At 49.2% G+C, this 22,411-nt stretch overlaps 1 protein-coding gene across 1 annotated transcript in view; it reads left to right on the forward strand.

The window, feature by feature from the left end:
* The first annotated feature begins 1,421 nt into the window (after positions 1 to 1,421).
* TUB (TUB bipartite transcription factor) overlaps positions 1,422 to 22,411 on the forward strand; it is a 68,430-nt gene continuing 47,440 nt past the window's right edge. Inside the window, exon 1 of the mRNA XM_044270878.1 lies at positions 1,422 to 1,497. Coding sequence (XP_044126813.1) covers positions 1,460 to 1,497 — 38 coding nt within the window. The 5' untranslated portion in view covers positions 1,422 to 1,459. The remainder of the gene's footprint in view (positions 1,498 to 22,411) is intronic.

Below are 22,411 nucleotides of genomic sequence, written 5' to 3' on the forward strand. Positions count from 1 at the left end.
GGTTGGTCTGATTGGCTGCAGGCTATTCCAGTCATGTGTCGGTTGGTCTGATTGGCTGCAGGCTGTTCCAGTCATGTGTCGGTTGGTCTGATTGGCTGCAGGCTGTTCCAGTCATGTGTCGGTTGGTCTGATTGGCTGCAGGCTGTTCCAGTCATGTGTCGGTTGGTCTGATTGGCTGCAGGCTGTTCCAGTCATGTGTCGGTTGGTCTGATTGGCTGCAGGCTGTTCCAGTCATGTGTCGGTTGGTCTGATTGGCTGCAGACTGTTCCAGTCATGTGTCGGTTGTTCTAATTGGCTGCAGGCTGTTCCAGTCATGTGTCGGTTGCTCTGATTGGCTGCAGGCTGTTCCAGTCATGTGTCGGTTGTTCTAATTGGCTGCAGGCTGTTCCAGTCATGTGTCGGTTGTTCTGATTGGCTGCAGGCTGTTCCAGCCACGTGTCAGTTGTTCTGATTGGCTGCAGGCTGTTCCAGCCACGTGTCGGTTGGTCTGATTGGCTGCAGGCTGTTCTAGTCATGTGTCGGTTGTTCTGATTGGCTGCAGGCTGTTCCAGTCATGTGTCGGTTGTTCTGATTGGCTGCAGGCTGTTCCAGTCATGTGTCGGTTGTTCTAATTGGCTGCAGGCTGTTCCAGTCATGTGTCGGTTGTTCTGATTGGCTGCAGGCTGTTCCAGTCATGTGTCGGTTGGTCTGATTGGCTGCAGGCTGTTCCAGCCACGTGTCGGTTGGTCTGATTGGCTGCAGGCTGTTCTAGTCATGTGTCGGTTGTTCTGATTGGCTGCAGGCTGTTCCAGCCACGTGTCGGTTGTTCTGATTGGCTGCAGGCTGTTCCAGTCATGTGTCGGTTGTTCTGATTGGCTGCAGGCTGTTCCAGTCATGTGTCGGTTGTTCTGATTGGCTGCAGGCTGTTCCAGTCATGTGTCGGTTGTTCTGATTGGCTGCAGGCTGTTCCAGTCATGTGTCGGTTGTTCTGATTGGTCCACCTGTGACCTCAGGGACTTGTTAGGCCGGGATTCCCGTTTCTTCGCTTTGCACAATGATCGTCTCAGCCACTAATGTGTATTAACAAGACGACGGGGGCAATATGACTGCAGGATCAGACTACACAAAGTTTGCAGTCTGTTACCATGGAGACACATAGATCTGCATGGGAGCTGTAGACCACTGGGTAACGACCTCTATTGGGGACCTGTTGACCGTCACCCAGATTTCCCGGGATGGACATAACTACTAAGCAGACGAGTCCAGGGATTATTTGGACACTGTCATGGTGTCCGTGTCCTGAAGTTCATTACCCCAGCAATCGCCACCGGTCGCCGCTGACCCCGCATGACCTTATGTAAATACCTATGTGCCGCCATTTCCTGGGTGGCGCTTATCTCCGCCTCAGACCTTTGATCCCCCAAATCCCAGGACTGTAGCACCCGACCAGAGAGTCGCCGGTGACCGCGGAGCATCCAGGATGAGGGAAAGTTTCCGGAGGAAAGAGAAGAACTACAGGTAACGTCCCCACAGAGGGGACGCTCGGGCCCCTGCGAGGATGATGAGGGGCCCTGTATTACAGGTCTAAGGCATATCTGTTGTATAATGGAACGCCCTGCAACTAGACTGATCAATTCTGCTCAATTTTTTAAATGTCTGCTTGCTGTCAATGAATGGGAATGATTGCTTATGTCCAGAGGGTAAAACAGACCTTACCTAATCCTGCTCACACAGCTGAGGGTCTGTTACAGTTATATCTAATATAGACACTTCTATGTCTGGACGGATACAATTTACCTGCACTGATACATTGTAACAGGTGGGAGGCTGCATTTAAGCTCATGCTGGATTGTTAGCTGTAAATCCATCAATTCTTTACCCTCTTCAAGATCTCTGCTTGCTGTTATTTTTTAGATTCCAAGACTGAAAACCCATCCTGACCTAATACTTTTCACAGCTGAAAGTTTGTTACAATGTCCAAACAATCCTCTGTGAGGTAAACTCTGCAGCAGCAGCACAAGTCTGTCTCCTGCCCTGATGGTTTGTTACAATGTATCAGTGCAGGTAATGTATCAGTCTGGAGTCCATGGAGCTCATGGAGGATTGTGACACAAGCAGGGGCGTAGCTATAGGGGGTGCAGAGGTAGCAGTCGCTACCGGGCCCGGGAGCCTGAGGGGGCCTAAAGACCCTTGTTCCACACAAGAAGACACCAGTATTATAGAAAGTGCATGCTGGTCAAGTTACATCTCTGGCTGAAGGGAAGGGCTTAGGTCAAGAATTCGGCATGGGGGGGCTGTTTAAATTTTTGCCTCAGGTAACACGAAGGCAATGTGCTTCCCTGCCGCTGCAAACAAATCACTGAGGGAAGGGGGGCCCAAGCTGAACTCTTGCACCAGGGCCCATGAGCCTTTAGCTACGCCCCTGGACACAAGGTTGGGCGCCATTGTAACAAACCCTCAGCTGTTAGAGGCCTAAGCTGGGGTTGGGATTTTAGCTTCTGAATGTAAACAAGAATGTTCCCATTCACTGACAGCTAGCAGATATATTAAAACTTCCAATACTTTCCACTTTGGAGAATCTCCCTGAATAGTCTCTTGATGATCACAGCATATAGGGCCCCAGTCTGGGGGGCCCGGCAGCAAGTATCTTGCAGGTTCTAGAATGTGTATGATAGGTGAGGTTGTTCTCTTCCCATTGGGTCTTATACATTCGCCTCTGGTCTCCATGGAAACCTTTAGCGTCATTCCGTCTGTAATCCTCGTAATCTGGCGCCACCTTGTGTCCATCCGCAGAGTAACAGCTGCTGAGAAATCGCCAGACTGAGCGCAATAAAAAGGTGCGTTCAGTGCGTTAGCGGATCTGGACACAGAGGCGACCGTAGGGGCGATTCGTCTCTGCCCGCTGTGCCAGAACCGGGATTAACCCCTTCTTTACGTTACATCGGCTCTGGCCACCATTTTTTTCACTTTTCCATCAGTTTTGCGGGTGCGGCTACATTGATAAGATGTGTGGCAGCAGCTCGTCAGACCGCCGGCATCGTACGAGGGTCCTTCTGAAATGGCGAGGGACGGGTGTGACGTCTCGTTCGCTCTGTGACTTTCGTACATTAACGTTTCTCCGTGTATCATGTTTATGGCAAACGATAAAAGCTGCTGCTGAGCGCAGTGCTGCGGGGATCATCCTGATTGTACTACAGATCCCATCATCTCATGGTTACTGAAGTAACAAAATCCTACCGAGAGGTAGAAAGTATGTGCCCCCCGTACCCCCATATGCACTCGTCTCAGAAGATTTCTATACTGTTCACAGTCTGTGACTAGCTTGGTGATCCAGCAGCACAGAGGATTTCAGTAGCGGAGTGTGCCGATCTTGTGAAAGGTCACAAACTGGGACTTCCAGACAGATCCCCAGCAGCACAGAGTATTTTAGAGCACTTGCTGATATATGAGCTTCTGTGGCTGACGGAAGCTTTAGTCTAATCTGATAAGTCGCAGCCTCGTCCCTATTGCTTTCAGTGGAATCGCACATCACTGCGGTCCTAGGACTTGTCATTGCGTTCCCTGTCCCACTATCCCAACCTACTTGCACAACTGCCCTAAATGGCAGACCACAACTGGTCGGCAGTCCCTGCTTAAGGGCTCATGCACACGACTGTAGCTGTATTTGCGGTCTGCATATCACGGATCCGCAAAACATGGATACCAGCCATGTGCGTTCCGCATTTTACCAAACGGAACGTCTGGCCCATAATACGTAAAACGGTCAAGTATAGGACATGTTCTATTTTTTTGGTGGGTGCAATGTAACGGACATATGGATGCAGACATGTCTGGTCCTGATGGGTAAAGGGTTCATGTTTGGTCTTGGTGGGTGGAGGTTTCATGTTTAGTCCTGAAGGATGGAGGGTTCATGTTGGTACATGGTGGGTTGAGCTTCTGTGTCTGTTCCTGGTGGATTAAGGTTTCTTATCTGGTCCTGGTGAGTGGAAAGTTCATGCCTGTTCCTGATGATTGAAGGATTAATGTTTGGACCTGATAGGTTGAGTTTTCATGTCTAGTCCTGGTAGCTATATGGCTCATCTCTAGTCCTGATGGGTGCAGGGTTCATGTCTGGTCCTGATAAATGCAGGGTTCATGACTGGTCCTGGTGGGTGAAGGGTTCATGTTTGGTCTTGTTGGGTGGAGGGTTCATGTTTGGTCTCAGTGGACTTTGGTTTCATGACTAGTCATGGTGGGTGAAGGGTTCATATTTAGTCCTGGTGGCTGGAGAGTTCATCTCTGGTCCTAGTGGGAGAAAGGTTCATGTCTGGTCCTGATGGGTTGATTTTTCATGTCTATTAATGGTAGCTAGATGGTTCATGTCTGGTCTTGATGAGTGGAGGATTCATGTCTGGTTCTGATAGGTTGAGTTTTCATGTCTATTCCTGGTAGCTAGATGGTTCATGTCTAGTCCTAGTGGGTGCATGGTTCATGTCTAGTCCTGGTGGGTGCATGGTTCATTTCTGGTCCTGATGAGTGCAGGGTTCATGTCTGGTCCTGATGAGTGCAGGGTTCATGTCTGGTCCTGATGGGTGGAGGGTTTATGTTTAGTCCTGGTGGCTGGAGAGTTCATCTCTGGTCCTAGTGGGAGAACGGTTGATGTCTGGTCCTGATGGGTGAAGGATTCATGTTTGGTTTTGGTGGGTGAATGTTTCATGTTTAGTCCTGAAGCACGGAGAGTTCATGTCCAGTCCTGGTGCGTTGAGGTTTCATGACTATTCCTGGTGGGTGTAGAGTTTAGGTCTAGTCCTGGTGGGCTTAGGTTTCATGGCTGGTCCTGATGGGTAGAAGGGTCATGCCTGATCCTGGTAGGTATTATATGCAGTGAGACCAGGAGATGCCTCATTGTCAAGGTCATTGAGAACATGGCCTCTAATTACCTGTGCACCAAACAAGTGGCTGCTTCCTCATTAACTCTCCCTGTACATGGTTAATGATCTGCGTGAATCCGGATCAGCTCCTTCTTGGTGCGGCGTCTATATTTACACAATCGGCAGCGCAGATCCCGGGGCCCTCGTTATCACTTTTCCTCCAGCGCCCAGAAGTTGCCAATAATAATGTGTCCAGGCAGAAGGGAAATGCTGCTTTTCTTCTTCCTCTTATCTCTGCAGCCATAAACACGACATTAATGCAGCCTTAATTGGAGAAATTACGCACCAGGCGTCCGGCGAGACTGCGCTAAAGTTCACAGCGCTTAACTGCACTTTGTGGAGATGAGTGTAAAATGGGAGTTGCATTAATTTAACACATGGGGGAGGGGTGTAGATTCACCATCGCTCCCCATATCCATATCCGCAGCCTATGCATTGCAGAGGGCAGAGCCCTGGGGGTGTCCGCAGCATAAATGAACATCCACTCTTGGGTAAATCTTTATTCCAGGAGCAATGGAGGCGCCGGTGATGATGAATATGGTGGAAAATATAAAGAGTCTGTTATAGCGTCACGCGACGAGGCGTTAAATTTAATAGTAGATGGCGAGAATACACCGAATATAAGTGTATGATATAATGTAACATAGAAGACAATGTAAGGTGAGACAATATACAGGATGTCGTTTAAGATCTAGTATAGTGGGATACGATGTAACCTGATAATATACAGGATATAAAGTATCACCGTATAATCCTCTGGATCGTCATTTCTAAGCGCAGTTTCGGGCCAGTGCTGGATGGGATTGAATGAAGATATTTTTGGGGGTCAGTGTGACACTGGAATATTCTGTGTCCTCCTCTGATATCCTCAGTGTACCAGCGCAGGAGTCGCTGGATGAATGTACCTAACCGGATAGTGTTGTGCGAGGTCAGGCACAACACTAGGACATGGCGGAGCCCCCGACGCGGGGAGGAGAGACCGGATGCTGCGCTTGTGACGCCAGAAGGGACTGAAGCAGAAGAACCTGCGCGCCGCGGCGGGTGACTTCAAAGTAGAGATGAGCGAACCACTCAAGATTAGTTTCAGGTCCAGTTCGTTGAATGATTGAAAAAGTTTGGTTTGTACCTGAATCGTTTCGTTGCTCCAATTGCCCTAAAAGCTGATATGTTACCCCCTCGTGCCCCCTAGGACTAATTTGTATCGCTTATTCAGACTTTTTCTTGGTTCCAGCATGTTTTGGCATAAACTGGCAGGCATACTGGGATATTCTGCTTTATCCTTCCCTGCTCTGCTAAACTCGGCTTTAGTCTGGCAGCTGGACTTTAGGACTGTTCGGATACCTTTGGAGTGGGGGTGCCTTTAACTGTTGACCCCCTCACAATGTTCTGTAAGGAGTCATGGTGCTCTATGAGCTGCTTCCCTCTGGAGGGACTCCTGCTGCAGGAGGGGGGCCTTCCCTCGTGTAACGGATCTCCTGGCACCCCAACTGGGCACCTCCGTTGATGGATGCTTCTAGTGCTTCCTGAGGGCTCCAAGCACTCCACTCCACACCGTAAGCTCTGCCGACCCCACAAACTGCCGCACCTTGTGTAAGACTGAGACAGTTTTTACATAAACCAATCACATGGAGTTGCAGGCAGACAACACACGTGATACAATGAATCAACACAATGGGATAACGTAATCACTCAAAGGCAGACAACCCACACCTGAGATACAATTAACCAACACAATGGGATAATGTAACCATTCACTGGTAGAAACTACCAATTTTTCCCTTTGTAGAATAATGACTCCATAGTTCTGGGTCCATAGTGCATAGGAAGGAGGCTAGCCCTCAGGCCTCTCCAGCAGCCGCAGTGACTGTTCAGTCTGTCACATTTCTCCCCTCCCAACAGTAGACTAACCAGGTACCAGACCCCCAACTGGTCTGGACCTGTGTTAGTCGGACAAGATGAATCCAGAACCTCTTCCAACTGGGCCGGCTGCCCAGCATCCCTGCAGGGCCGGTAGAGAGACCTTGGTCCCATCTCCACCTGCCGACTGTGGGTCCTCTCATAGTGCCTGATATGCATCATTCAGCCAGGTCTCCTGCCATACCAGGGTCTCGCGCTCCGACACCCCCCCCCTTCAGGGGCTGCTCTCCCAGTAGAGGCATTCGCAGCTCCCATCGCATCCGCAACCTCTGCTCCTCACTGGGGAGACTCTCGCCCCGCCGATGCTGCACGTCCTCCAGGGCCTCATGCCATACGCCTTTCCGGACTGCATCCCGGAGATCCGGGTGATCCTCCTCTTCCTGGTGGAACGCTGCTCAAGAACTAGCTGATTCCATGCTGCTGCGGTCGCCGGGGCGCTGTACGAGTACTAGCGTTGCCCTAATTATAACTCCACAGAGTCTCCGAGCTGCTTCTCCTCGCACTAGGACGCCATCCTCTATGTGTCAGGAATCATCCTGCTATGTCTGTAAGGTTCACATTGTCTTGCCCTCAAGTTCTCCCTCAGTTAAGATGGTGGATTGTGTCTCAGCTGGGGGCCATCTTACTTCCTGTTTCACATTTAAACCTCTCAAGCCTGTTACTAATTGCTTGAGTATTGTGTTTTAGCTTCTGCTCGTGCAGTCCTCTTGCTTGGAACTAGCTCTCTGGTTTGTTCCTCCCCCTTGCGGTTTACCCGGCTACTCTGTGACACCCTGCTACCACCTGTTCCCGACCCTGATTGCTTGACTCCGTTCCTGTGCCGCCTGCCCTGACCCATTGCTTGTCTGACCTCGGCTCTACTGCCTCCTTCGGTCCTGCACCGTTGCTACTGGTAACGGCTCTGCCTGCCTGGCACTGCTGCATCCTTCGGTCCTGCACTGTTGTAACCGGTAACGGCTCCACCTGTCTGGCTCTGCTGCATCCTTCGGTCCTGCACCACTGCTACCGGTAACGGCTCTGCCTGCCTGGCACTGCTGCATCCTTCGGTCCTGCACCGTTGCTACCGGTAACGGCTCCCCCTGCCTGGTTCTGCTGCATCCTTCGGTCCTGCACCGTTGCTACTGGTAACGGCTCTGCCTGCCTGGCACTGCTGCATCCTTCGGTCCTGCACTGTTGTAACCGGTAACGGCCCCACCTGTCTGGCTCTGCTGCATCCTTCGGTCCTGCACCACTGCTACCGGTAACGGCTCCGTCTGCCTGGCACTGCTGCATCCTTCGGTCCTGCACCGTTGCTACCGGTAACGGCTCCCCCTGCCTGGTTCTGCTGCATCCTTCGGTCCTGCACCGTTGCTACTGGTAACGGCTCCGCCTGCCTGGCTCTGCTGCATCCTTCGGTCCTGCACTGTTGCTACTGGTAACGGCTCTGCCTGCCTCTGCTGTATCCTTCAGTCCTGCACTGTTGCAACCAGTAACGGCTCCGCCTGTCTGGCTCTGCTGCATCCTTCGGTCCTGCACCGTTTCTACTGGTAACGGCTCTGCCTGCCTCTGCTGTATCCTTCAGTCCTGCACTGTTGCAACCAGTAACGGCTCCGCCTGTCTGGCTCTGCTGCATCCTTCGGTCCTGCACCACTGCTACCGGTAACGGCTCTGCCTGCCTGGCACTGCTGCATCCTTCGGTCCTGCACCGTTGCTACCGGTAACGGCTCCCCCTGCCTGGTTCTGCTGCATCCTTCGGTCCTGCACCGTTGCTACTGGTAACGGCTCTGCCTGCCTGGCACTGCTGCATCCTTCGGTCCTGCACTGTTGTAACCGGTAACGGCTCCACCTGTCTGGCTCTGCTGCATCCTTCGGTCCTGCACCACTGCTACCGGTAACGGCTCTGCCTGCCTGGCACTGCTGCATCCTTCGGTCCTGCACCGTTGCTACCGGTAACGGCTCCCCCTGCCTGGTTCTGCTGCATCCTTCGGTCCTGCACCGTTGCTACTGGTAACGGCTCTGCCTGCCTGGCACTGCTGCATCCTTCGGTCCTGCACTGTTGTAACCGGTAACGGCCCCACCTGTCTGGCTCTGCTGCATCCTTCGGTCCTGCACCACTGCTACCGGTAACGGCTCTGCCTGCCTGGCACTGCTGCATCCTTCGGTCCTGCACCGTTGCTACCGGTAACGGCTCCCCCTGCCTGGTTCTGCTGCATCCTTCGGTCCTGCACCGTTGCTACTGGTAACGGCTCCGCCTGCCTGGCTCTGCTGCATCCTTCGGTCCTGCACTGTTGCTACTGGTAACGGCTCTGCCTGCCTCTGCTGTATCCTTCAGTCCTGCACTGTTGCAACCAGTAACGGCTCCGCCTGTCTGGCTCTGCTGCATCCTTCGGTCCTGCACCGTTTCTACTGGTAACGGCTCTGCCTGCCTCTGCTGTATCCTTCAGTCCTGCACTGTTGCAACCAGTAACGGCTCCGCCTGTCTGGCTCTGCTGCATCCTTCGGTTCTGCACTGTTGCTACCGGTAACGGCTCTCCCTGCCTCTGCTGCATCCTTCGGTTCTGCACCATTGCTACCGGTAACGGCTCCGGTAACCTCCTGCAACCTTCTATTCAAGACTCCGGTGCTTCCTGTGTACAGGCCTTGTCCCTGCCATTGGATTCCAGCGGTATTCCACTAGTATAGTGACAGAATACTCAAGCCAGAAATGGAGTCCGCCAAGACTGGGAGTTCAGAGGTTCCCATTAAACAACTGCAGATCGCTGTGGCTAATATGCGCACCGAGATGCAGACTTTAAGAAATAAATATGGCGCCTTTGAAGGACAGGCTTCCCACAACATCCAAATTTATGGACAAGCGATTCACGAGCTACGTGGTACAGTGCAGACATTATCCGACCGGATAGTCCACTTGGAGAATCAAGTTTCTGTAGCACCCGCTATAGGGCCTGCAATGACCCCTAAGTTACCACCATTCAGATTTGGCGGAGACCGCGACAAGTTCCGGGGGTTCCTCAGTCAATATAAGCTATACTTTTTCAGTTTCCTACTGATAGATCTAATGTCTTATGTATCATTATGCTGCTGACACATGAAGCCATTGCCTGGGCTAGTCCATTGATTGAGACTCAAGACGCCCGGCTAAATTAGAGGACTTTATCGATGCCATGAGTCAAATGTTTGACGGCCCCAATCGAGAGGCTACAGCTGAAGCAGAATTACTAGCATTGCGCCGGGGCAGACGCCCTGCCACAGAGTATGCAATGGAGTTCAAGAGGTGGGCTGTCGACCCCGATTGAAACGACGCAGCGAAAATGTCTTTTTTTAGGAAAGGACTATGCAGCGCATTAAAAGATGAACTTGCAGAGGCCCCTTTGGGGTTGCTTCCTTTTATTAACCATTGCATTCGAATCGATACCCGACTGTCTGAACGACGACAAGAGAAATGGGCTACCTTGAATTATGATACTAAGCAGTCCCCCTCTTTTCCTGTCTCCACTTCCAAGGAACCCCAAGGAAAGATTTATAGAGAATCGGGAAGTGAGCCTATGCAAGTAGATTCCATACTAAGAAGTGAAAGCATTGATCGAAGGGAGCACAGTCTCCGGGAAAGTCTATGCTTTTACTGTGGAAAGTCTGACCACTTCCTTATCAACTGGCCTAGCCGTCCGCGGAGGTTGGTGGCAGCCATTGCAGATCCTGACTTTTCAGATGGAAAATCAATTGCTTCGGAAACAGAATTATCTGAGAAAGCTTCCTTCCCATTAAGTTCTTGATTAACTCTCAGTCGATATCCACCTCTGCTATGGTGGACTCCGGAGCTAGTGGCAATTTCATGGACCTTTCTTTTGCGCAAAAGCATGGGGTTAAATTTCAGAAAAAAACTCTCACCCGTGGTAATGGAGACCGTAGATGGATCCCCACTGAGCTCAGGGCCGGTGGATCAAGAGACGGAACCACTTGAAATCATTATAACACCTCATCACCGTGAAGTCCTATCGTTTCTATTGATTCTTGGCCTACCCTGGTTGCAAGCACAGAACCCTGTTATCAACTGGGAGACCAAAGAAATAAGCTTCCCAGTGGAGGATGTTCTCTCGACAGCTCAGTCTGAACAAGGCTCGGAAAATCCGGCTCAAGATAATAAGGCAATAGAGTCACCATCTTCATATAAGGAATTTGCAGACGTTTGCGATAAACAAAATGCGGACAAGCTTCCCCCACATCGACCCTACGATTGTCCTATAGATTTACTTCCTGGTGCACCCATACCTTTTGGAAATTTCTACCCTTTAGCCGGCCCTGAACTAAAAGCCCTCAAGGACTACATAGAAGAAAATCGTGCTAAGGGGTTTATCCACCCATCTTCCTTACCGGCGGGGGCTCCCATATTCTTTGTTAAGAAGAAGGACGGTTCTCTAAGACCTTGCATTGATTAGAGAGAACTTAAAATTACAATAAAAAATCGTTATCCTCTACCATTGACTCCTGAGCTTTTAGAGAGAGTGCGACATGCAAAACTTTTTACCATGTTAGACCTGCGAGGCGCCTATAACCTGGTCCGTATCAGATCTGTAGACGAATGGAAGACAGCTTTTAGGTAACGATACGGACATTTCGAATATCTTGTTAGGCCTTTTTTGTCTTTGCAATGCCCCGGCCACTTTTCAACATCTCGTCAATGATATCTTCAGAGCTCCGCTGGACCAGCCATCTATTTGGACGATAATTTGATCTTCTCTAACTCTATGGAAGAACATCAGAGACATGTGAGACTCATTTTGGAACGTCTAAGGAAGAATCAACTTTACATTAAGATTGAAAAATATGAATTTCACCAGACTGAGATCCAATTCCTTGACTATATAATTTCACCTCATGGTCTACACATGGACTCTCGCAAGATTAAAGCAATAGTAGACTGGCCTACCCCAAGGAGCATAAAAGATGTTCAACGTTTCATAGGTTTTGCCAATTTTTATAGACTCTTCATTTAAAGATTTCTCAGAAAGAATTACTCCTATTACACAGTTGCTTTTGTCTGGTCTCCTCAAGGACAGGAATCCTTTTGTCTCCTAAAGTCCAAGTTCACTACAGCCCCTGTATTAGTTCATCCTGACCCAGAACTCGCTTTCATTGTGGAAGTAGATGCTTCAGACTGTGCTATAGGGGCTATTCTGTCTCAGAGAACCGGAGAGAAGGGTTTATTGCATCCGTGCGCTTTTTTCTCCCAACGTTTATCCCCTGCTGAGAAGAATTATGATGTGAGGAATAAAGAACTGTTAGCTATCATTGCAGATTTTAAGGAATGGAGACATCATCTTCAACGAACCTCACAGCAAATAATAGTTCTGACTGATCACTATAATTTGGAATTCGTTAGATCTGCCAAATGTCTATCCCCTCGCCAAGCTCGTTGGAGTCTCTTCCTCAATCAATTAAACTTCGTCATCTCGTACAGGCCCGTTTCCCGTAACGGCAAGGCAGATGCTCTATCTAGAATCTTTTCCAATGATTCCACTTCTACGATTCCGCCCAAGAGCATTGTTCCTAAGTCTAATTTTGTGGGAGTAATCCATAATAAGGACTTGCTTGAAGAGATAAAAGAGGCCTATGACACCGACTCCTTGCTGTCGCGACCACCTGATGATGTGCATTTGGTGCTTAAGAACAAGGTGTGGACCCATGGGCAGCAGCTATATATACCCGAAACAATAGGACTGAAAATTCTAAAATTAGTCCATGATTCTAAGATTGCGGGTCACAAAGGAGTGCAGAAGACACAGGAATTTTTATCCCGTTTCTTTTGGTGGCCCAGTTATCAACAGGATGTAAAGAAATATCATGTGACGTTTGTGCTAGATGTAAGACTCCACGTTCTTCACCCATGGGTTTATTAAAGCCTTTGTCGGTCCCCTCTCGTCCCTGGGGTTCTATTTCCATGGACTTTATCGTAGATCTAACACAATTTTGGTAGTAGTTGACCGACTCCAAGGCTGCACATTTCATTCCATGTACCGACCTACCTTCTGCCAAAGACACCGCTGACCTGATGAAGTAATCTTGGATTGTGGGGTGCCGTTTACATCAAAATGTTGGCGTAGTTTTTGCACAGCACTTGAGATTGATATTAATCTATCAACCGCCTTTCACCCACAATCTAACGGACAAACTAAATGCACAAATCAGACTCTGGAACAGTATCTTCGATGCTTTATCCGCCATTTACAAGATGATTGGGTGGATCTGCTTCCTGTGGCCGAGTTCTCTTACAATATCTCCCAAAATGCCTCCACCAAGCAAACTCCTTTCTCTGTAAATTTAGGGTATCATCCAAATATTCTTCCCAAATTCCCCGCTGTTTCACCTATTCCAGCAGTCGCGGGAAGGATCTCTACATTACAGCAACATTTAGAGCTACAAAAGGAGCATTAGAGAGGGCGCAAGAAAATTACAAGAAGGCGGCAGATACATTTCGTAGACCAGCACCAATGTTTAAAATAGGCAATAAAGTATGGCTTTCCACTAGGAATCTGAAACTTAAGGTTCCTTCACCAAAACGCAGACAGAAATTTATTGGGCCTTATAAGATTATCGGGATAATTAGTCCAGGAGCTGTTCGGCTCAAGCTCTCACGATCTATGAGGATTCATCCTGTTTTTCATGTGTCCCTACTTAAGCCTGCCATACCCAATCCTTTTCCGGAACGTATCCTTCCTCCTCCCAATGCAGTGGAGATAGATGGGCGAGAACAATTTGTTATAGAGAAAATCCTGGACTCTAGAATTTTCCGGACCATCTAAATTACCTCATTAAATGGCAGGGTTATGGGTCGAAGAGAATTCTTGGGAACCGGTGGATAATATTAATGCTCCCCGACTGATCAAACAGTTTCATCAAAGACATCCTGGGAGGCCGAGTCAGGTCTCGTCCGGAGGCCGCTGTTGAGATGGGAGTAATGTCAGGAATCATCCTGCTACGTCTGTTTAGTTCAGATTTTCTTGCCCTCAAGTTCTCCCTCAGTTAAGATGGTGGATTGTGTCTCAGCTGGGGGCCATCTTACTTTCTGTTTCACATTTAAATCTCTCAAGCCTGTTACTAATTGCTTGAGTATTGTGTTTTAGCTTCTGCTCGTGCGGTCCTCTTGCTTGGAACTAGCTCTCTGGTTTGTTCCTCCTCCTTGCGGTTTACCCTGCTACCTCCTGTTGCCGACCCGGATTGCTTGACTACATTCCTGTGCCGCCTGCCCTCGACCGATTGCTCGGCTCTACTGCATCCTTTGGTCCTGCACCATTGCCACCGGTAACGGCTCCGCCTATCTGGCTCTGCTTCATCCTTCAGTCCTGCACCATTGCCACCGGTAACGGCTCCGCCTATCTGGCTCTGCTGCATCCTTCGGTCCTGCACCATTGCTACCGGTAACGGCTCCGCCTATCTGGCTCTGCTGCATCCTTTGGTCCTGCACCATTGCTACCAGTAACGGCTCCGTCTGCCTGGCTCTGCTGCATCCTTCGGTCCTGCACCATTGCTACCGGTAACGGCTCCGCCTGCCTGTCTCTGCTTCATCCTTCAGTCCTGCAACCTCCTATTCAAGACTCCGGTGCTTCCTGTGTACAGGCCTTGTCCCTGCCATTAAATTCCAGCAGTATTTCACTAGTATCGTGACACTATGCTCTATGAGCTGCTTCCCTCTGGAGGGACTCCTGCTGCAGGAGGGGGGCCTTCCCTTGTGTAATGGATCTCCTAGCAACCCGACTGGGTGCCTCCATTGATGGATGCTCCTAGTGCTTCCCGAGGATTCCAAGCACTCCACTTTACACCCGTAAGCACTGCCGACCCCACGAACCGCCGCAGCTTGGTTGGGATCTCGCCGTCTTCTACCCACACGGGACCTACGACAAGGCTTCCAGGTTCCAGTGGGTGAACCTCTCTTCTTTCAGACAGCGATGCGGGAACAGCTCTTACAAGAGCTAGGGATTATACTCTGGAGAGTATAATGATTATAGCAACCCCCAGAGTGTAGCTTCTCCAATCCCCCAAACAGGAGCCCAGACTTCATGAAGGGTAGAACAGGACACTTTAATGGGGCTACAGGACACTCCCATGAGGACCTTGTGGAAGACTGAGACAGTTTGTTACATAAACTAATCACATGCAGTTACAGGCAGACAACACCCACCTGTGATAAAATGAACCAACACAATTGGATAAAGTAATCACTCTAATAATGAGCCGTGGGGGATGGGTATCTCCATAGTTCTGGGTCCATAGGAAAGAGGCTAGCCCTCAGGCCTCTCCAGCAGCCCCAGTGACGGTTCAGTCCGTCACACCTCGCTGCTACATCTTCACACATCTGCATCCAACACTAGAATGACTAAGACTGACTAAACACTTCTTGCAGCCCCTCCCTTGGTAGGAAGCAGGACTAGCCCACTTCTGCCAAAAAGGAGGAGAATAGAATGGTAAGTTTCATTCTCTCTAATGATCTCTCTGCTATATACACACACCGCCATCTGCTGTACAACCAGGCACATTACATGAAATACAACGAATAACATATAGCAATAATAGGAATGTACATTGTAAAGGGACCTGGAATAAATACACAGATGACATTATGTTTAGCCCATTAAATACAGTAGCAGGGTGTAGGAATGGTAATACCACTCTGGGGTATTACACACTTGCCGTCTCCCTTCTCTCTTCCTGTTCACTGCTGCAGCGCTGATTGGCTCATCCAGGCTGTCTGTCCACTTCTCTCAGGGTCATGTGTGCACCCTTCTTCTTCCCCTCTACTGCTTTTTTTCTATGTGACATTTTAGTGGATTCATCCGAAACAAATCTGAAAATTTTGTCTGTGGTCCAAAAAATAGCAAAATTTGGGCCGAAGTGGTTCACTTATCATTACTTCAAAGGTTAGTGATTATTAATAAAAACATTTAAAAATAGCTACACGTTTCAGTGGCCGCCACCTTCATCAGGCTGCGTGTATCGCATGCAGAGGGAGAATAAATACCAGTACAACCGGAAATGAAAATTTCCAGGAGACAAACCAAAGGCCGTAAGATATTTTAAAAAATTATAAAAAGTTATATATATATATATATATCATATGTAAATAAAAAACACTAATAAAAAAAACGGAATCGGGAGAATACATAATTATACGTAAAACACGAGCCAGCAGGATATGCTCAAGAGGGAATTGACATAATGAGCACCACAGAGTGCATTGTTACTATGGAAACCAGTAAACCGGAGAATAGCCCGTGAAAATGGTTATTGAATCGGTGATCGGTAGTGATATTACTGGCAGATAAATAAGTAGTCAACAGGGACATTACTAAAGGAGCGGCCGGACAGAAACTGGATCAGGGGCCCAAAGAACGGTGCAGGAAGAAACCGAAAAGTAGATGCCCCAGTGCACAGGAGGAATGTATCCATTAGATACCCATGGATGGGAATAACATAGTATCTACAAGAAAAAAGGCAACATAAGATTACAACATCAAAGTAAATACAAAATAACAAGTGCGGAGAATCGGAAAACGATAGATGTGATATCCATCACCTTCCATTCACAACATTTAAGGGTCTCAATCATCTCATTAAAACCATCTAGAAATAAAGCATTGAACTCAAAAATCCAAAACGATTCTCTGTTGAGTAAACAGCGAGGTACATGATACAGTTATGTAATCAATCACCACTAATCTGAGGCCACGTGGGTCCTTGTCATGCACCAGAGCGAAGGATGAGAGACGAGGCCCTTACTAATGATGTAGTTTAAACTGGTAGTGCGCCCAATATACTGGAGTCTACAACTGCAGGGGAGTAGGTAGAGCGCAAAGCTACTTGTGATCTACCTCCTCCCCTGCATAGCTACTTATGATCTACCTCCTCCCCGCAGAGCTACTTGTGATCTACCTCCTCCCCTGCAGAGCTACTTGTGATCTACCTCCTCCCCTGCAGAGCTACTTGTGATCTACCTCCTCCCCTGCAGAGCTACTTGTGATCTACCTCCTCCCCTGCAGAGCTACTTGTGATCTACCTCCTCCCCTGCAGAGCTACTTGTGATCTACCTCCTCCCTGCAGATCTACTTGTGATCTACCTCCTCCCCTGCAGAGCTACTTGTGATCTACCTCCTCCCCTGCAGAGCTACTTGTGATCTACCTCCTCCCCTGCAGAGCTACTTGTGATCTACCTCCTCCCCTGCAGAGCTACTTGTGATCTACCTCCTCCCCTGCAGAGCTACTTGTGATCTACCTCCTACCCCTGCAGAGCTACTTGTGATCTACCTCCTCCCCTGCAGAGCTACTTGTGATCTACCTCCTCCCCTGCAGAGCTACTTGTGATCTACCTCCTCCCCTGCAGAGCTACTTGTGATCTACCTCCTCCCCTGCAGAGCTACTTGTGATCTACCTCCTCCCCTGCAGAGCTACTTGTGATCTACCTCCCCTCCTTCCCTGCAGAGCTACTTGTGATCTACCTTCTTCCCTGCAGAGCTACTTGTGATCTACCTCCTTCCCTGCAGAGCTACCTGTGATCTACCTCCTTCCCTGCAGAGCTACTTGTGATCTACCTTCTCCCCTGCAGAGCTACTTGTGATCTACCTCCTCCCCTGCACAGCTACTTGTGATCTACCTCCTCCCCTGCAGAGCTACTTGTGATCTACCTCCTCCCCTGCAGAGCTACTTGTGATCTACCTCCTCCCCTGCAGAGCTACTTGTGATCTACCTCCTCCCCTGCATAGCTACTTGTGATCTACCTCCTCCCCTGCAGAGCTACTTGTGATCTACCTCCTCCCCTGCATAGCTACTTGTGATCTACCTCCTCCCCTGCAGAGCTACTTGTGATCAACCTCCTCCCCTGCAGAGCTACTTGTGATCTACCTCCTTCCCTGCAGAGCTACTTGTGATCTACCTTCTTCCCTGCAGAGCTACTTGTGATCTACCTCCTTCCCTGCAGAGCTACTTGTGATCTACCTCCTCCCCTGCAGAGCTACCTGTGATCTACCTCCTTCCCTGCAGAGCTACTTGTGATCTACCTCCTCCCCTGCATAGCTACTTGTGATCTACCTCCTCCCCTGCAGAGCTACTTGTGATCTACCTCCTTCCCTGCATAGCTACTTGTGATCTACCTCCTCCCCTGCAGAGCTACTTGGGATCTACCTCCTCCCCTGCATAGCTACTTGGGATCTACCTCCTCCCCTGCATAGCTACTTGTGATCTACCTCCTCCCCTGCATAGCTACTTGTGATCTACCTCCTCCCCTGCATAGCTACTTGTGATCTACCTCCTCCCCTGCAGAGCTACTTGTGATATACCTCCTCCCCTGCATAGCTACTTGTGATCTACCTCCTCCCCTGCATAGCTACTTGTGATCTACCTCCTCCCCTGCAGAGCTACTTGTGATCTACCTCCTCCCCTGCAGAGCTACTTGTGATCTACCTCCTCCCCTGCAGAGCTACTTGTGATCTACCTCCTCCCCTGCATAGCTTCTTGTGATGTACCTCCTCCCCTGCAAAGGTAGGGGGGCTCACTACATACAGATTATACAGCCACCACTAGAGGGAGCTCACTACATACAGATTATACAGCCACCACTAGAGGGAGCTCACTACATACAGATTATACAGCCACCACTAGAGGGAGCTCACTACATACAGATTATACAGCCACCACTAGGGGGAGCTCACTACATACAGATTATACAGTCACCACTAGAGGGAGCTCACTACATACAGATTATACAGCCACCACTAGAGGGAGCTCACTGCATACAGATTATACAGCCACCACTAGAGGGAGCTCACTACATACAGATTATACAGCCGCCACTAGAGGGAGCTCACTACATACAGATTATACAGACACCACTAGAGGGAGCTCACTACATACAGATTATACAGACACCACTAGAGGGAGCTCACTACATACAGATTATACAGTCACCACTAGAGGGAGCTCACTACATGCAGATTATACAGATCCTTTTGAACTGAGTAATACATCTTTCTTCACTGAGCTGCTATTGTGCACAGTACCATTTCTCCTGTCCTATATACTGGGTGTAATCCTCAGTATCTGCTCTTATTCTGTATATATACCTCCTCCCCTGCAGAGCTACTTGTGATCTACCTCCTCCCCTGCAGAGCTACTTGTGATCTACCTCCTCCCCTGCAGAGCTACTTGTGATATACCTCCTCCCCTGCAGAGCTACTTGTGATCTACCTCCTCCCCTGCAGAGCTACTTGTGATCTACCTCCCCTCCTTCCCTGCAGAGCTACTTGTGATCTACCTTCTTCCCTGCAGAGCTACTTGTGATCTACCTCCTTCCCTGCAGAGCTACCTGTGATCTACCTCCTTCCCTGCAGAGCTACTTGTGATCTACCTTCTCCCCTGCAGAGCTACTTGTGATCTACCTCCTCCCCTGCACAGCTACTTGTGATCTACCTCCTCCCCTGCAGAGCTACTTGTGATCTACCTCCTCCCCTGCAGAGCTACTTGTGATCTACCTCCTCCCCTGCAGAGCTACTTGTGATCTACCTCCTCCCCTGCATAGCTACTTGTGATCTACCTCCTCCCCTGCAGAGCTACTTGTGATCTACCTCCTCCCCTGCATAGCTACTTGTGATCTACCTCCTCCCCTGCAGAGCTACTTGTGATCAACCTCCTCCCCTGCAGAGCTACTTGTGATCTACCTCCTTCCCTGCAGAGCTACTTGTGATCTACCTTCTTCCCTGCAGAGCTACTTGTGATCTACCTCCTTCCCTGCAGAGCTACTTGTGATCTACCTCCTCCCCTGCAGAGCTACCTGTGATCTACCTCCTTCCCTGCAGAGCTACTTGTGATCTACCTCCTCCCCTGCATAGCTACTTGTGATCTACCTCCTCCCCTGCAGAGCTACTTGTGATCTACCTCCTTCCCTGCATAGCTACTTGTGATCTACCTCCTCCCCTGCAGAGCTACTTGGGATCTACCTCCTCCCCTGCATAGCTACTTGGGATCTACCTCCTCCCCTGCATAGCTACTTGTGATCTACCTCCTCCCCTGCATAGCTACTTGTGATCTACCTCCTCCCCTGCATAGCTACTTGTGATCTACCTCCTCCCCTGCAGAGCTACTTGTGATATACCTCCTCCCCTGCATAGCTACTTGTGATCTACCTCCTCCCCTGCATAGCTACTTGTGATCTACCTCCTCCCCTGCAGAGCTACTTGTGATCTACCTCCTCCCCTGCAGAGCTACTTGTGATCTACCTCCTCCCCTGCAGAGCTACTTGTGATCTACCTCCTCCCCTGCATAGCTTCTTGTGATGTACCTCCTCCCCTGCAAAGGTAGGGGGGCTCACTACATACAGATTATACAGCCACCACTAGAGGGAGCTCACTACATACAGATTATACAGCCACCACTAGAGGGAGCTCACTACATACAGATTATACAGCCACCACTAGAGGGAGCTCACTACATACAGATTATACAGCCACCACTAGGGGGAGCTCACTACATACAGATTATACAGTCACCACTAGAGGGAGCTCACTACATACAGATTATACAGCCACCACTAGAGGGAGCTCACTGCATACAGATTATACAGCCACCACTAGAGGGAGCTCACTACATACAGATTATACAGCCGCCACTAGAGGGAGCTCACTACATACAGATTATACAGACACCACTAGAGGGAGCTCACTACATACAGATTATACAGACACCACTAGAGGGAGCTCACTACATACAGATTATACAGTCACCACTAGAGGGAGCTCACTACATGCAGATTATACAGATCCTTTTGAACTGAGTAATACATCTTTCTTCACTGAGCTGCTATTGTGCACAGTACCATTTCTCCTGTCCTATATACTGGGTGTAATCCTCAGTATCTGCTCTTATTCTGTATATATATACACTGCACAGTACCACGTCTCCTGTCCTGTATATATACACTGCACAGTACCACTTCTCCTGCCCTGTATACTGGGTGTAATCCTCAATATTTGCACAGTACCACTTCTCTTGGTTTGCCTGTTGGGGGTCATTCTACTTTTTGGCATGGATATAGTTAATGAGTTGTTCTGTTTATTACTTTGTATCTTTCTTTTCGTTAGCGGTGGGCACGATGTAATAGTCGTCAGATCTCGATGTTCCCTTCACTGAATGCTCTGCTGTCCGTTAATTATCGTATTCGCCATTGTTCCTGCTGCGTCTTTCTCTTTTTCTGTGCTCAGAAAAATTAGAGCAAGTTCATTAAAGGGAATGTGTGAGGTTTATGCCTCTGTTTCTGAGGGTATAATAACGTAGTGACAGACGCCCTGATGGCAGCACGGGGTCACTTATATTTCCACTGCTGAGCGGTGCCGGAGCCCTGGCTGGTGAGTGGCAGCTCCCCCCCCCCCCCCCTCAGTTCTCCCTCTGGTAAGTGACAGCTTCTTTCCTATACTGTGCACAGGGAGAAAGCTGCGATGGGCAGTGGAGGAGAGGGGGCCGGGAGGATGGGGGGGGGGGGGGGGGGGTTAAGAAGACAGCAGCTCCTGAATTTTCCATTCCCTTTTCTTTTACAGGTTCATATACGGAACCATTAATTTCAATGTGGCTTGAAAGAAAAACGGAAATGACTCAGTGTACATTCCGTGTCCGTATGTCCGCAAGTCCGTTCTGCCCAAAAAAAAATAGAACATGTCTTTTTCTCGGCTGTTTTGCAGACAAGGACAGGCATTGTTACAATGGATTCACAAAAAAAAACGCATGCAACACGGAAGTCACACGGATGTCACCACAATATGCATACAGTCGTGTGAATGAGCCCTTACAGTGCTTAATGAAAACTACTGCACAATAAACAGTCAGTGACCGAGCTGTGGAGGCGGGGAGTCACCAGTTTATGCTGCTCTCAGACAGATATCGCCCAGCTGCAATTGCACTGACATTTACTGAAGCTCCATTTTCTACATCTGCTCCATCACCTGACAATAGAACGTGCCTCTATCATCTATATCAGCTCCATCACCTGACAATAGAATGTGCCTCTATCATCTACATTGGCTCCATCACCTGACAATAGAACGTGCCTCTATCATCTACATTGGCTCCATCACCTGACAATAGAATGTGCCTCTATCATCTACATTGGCTCCATCACCTGACAATAGAACGTGCCTCTATCATCTACATCGGCTCCATCACCTGACAATAGAACGTGCCTCTATCATCTATATCAGCTCCATCACCTGACAATAGAATGTGCCTCTATCATCTACATTGGCTCCATCACCTGACAATAGAACGTGCCTCTATCATCTACATTGGCTCCATCACCTGACAATAGAACGTGCCTCTATCATCTACATCGGCTCCATCACCTGACAATAGAACGTTCCTCTATCATCTATATCAGCTCCATCGCCTGACAATAGAACGTGCCTCTATCATCTATATCAGCTCCATCACCTGACAATAGAACGTGCCTCTATCATCTACATCAGCTCCATCACCTGACAATAGAACGTGCCTCTTTCATCTACATCAGCTCCATCACCTGACAATAGAACGTGCCTCTATCATCTACTTCCGCTCCATCACCTGACAATAGAATGAGCCTCTATCATCTAAGTCGA

Source organism: Bufo gargarizans, chromosome 10 (assembly GCF_014858855.1).
Source record: "Bufo gargarizans isolate SCDJY-AF-19 chromosome 10, ASM1485885v1, whole genome shotgun sequence".
In the NCBI taxonomy this organism is placed as follows: Eukaryota; Metazoa; Chordata; class Amphibia; order Anura; family Bufonidae; genus Bufo; species Bufo gargarizans.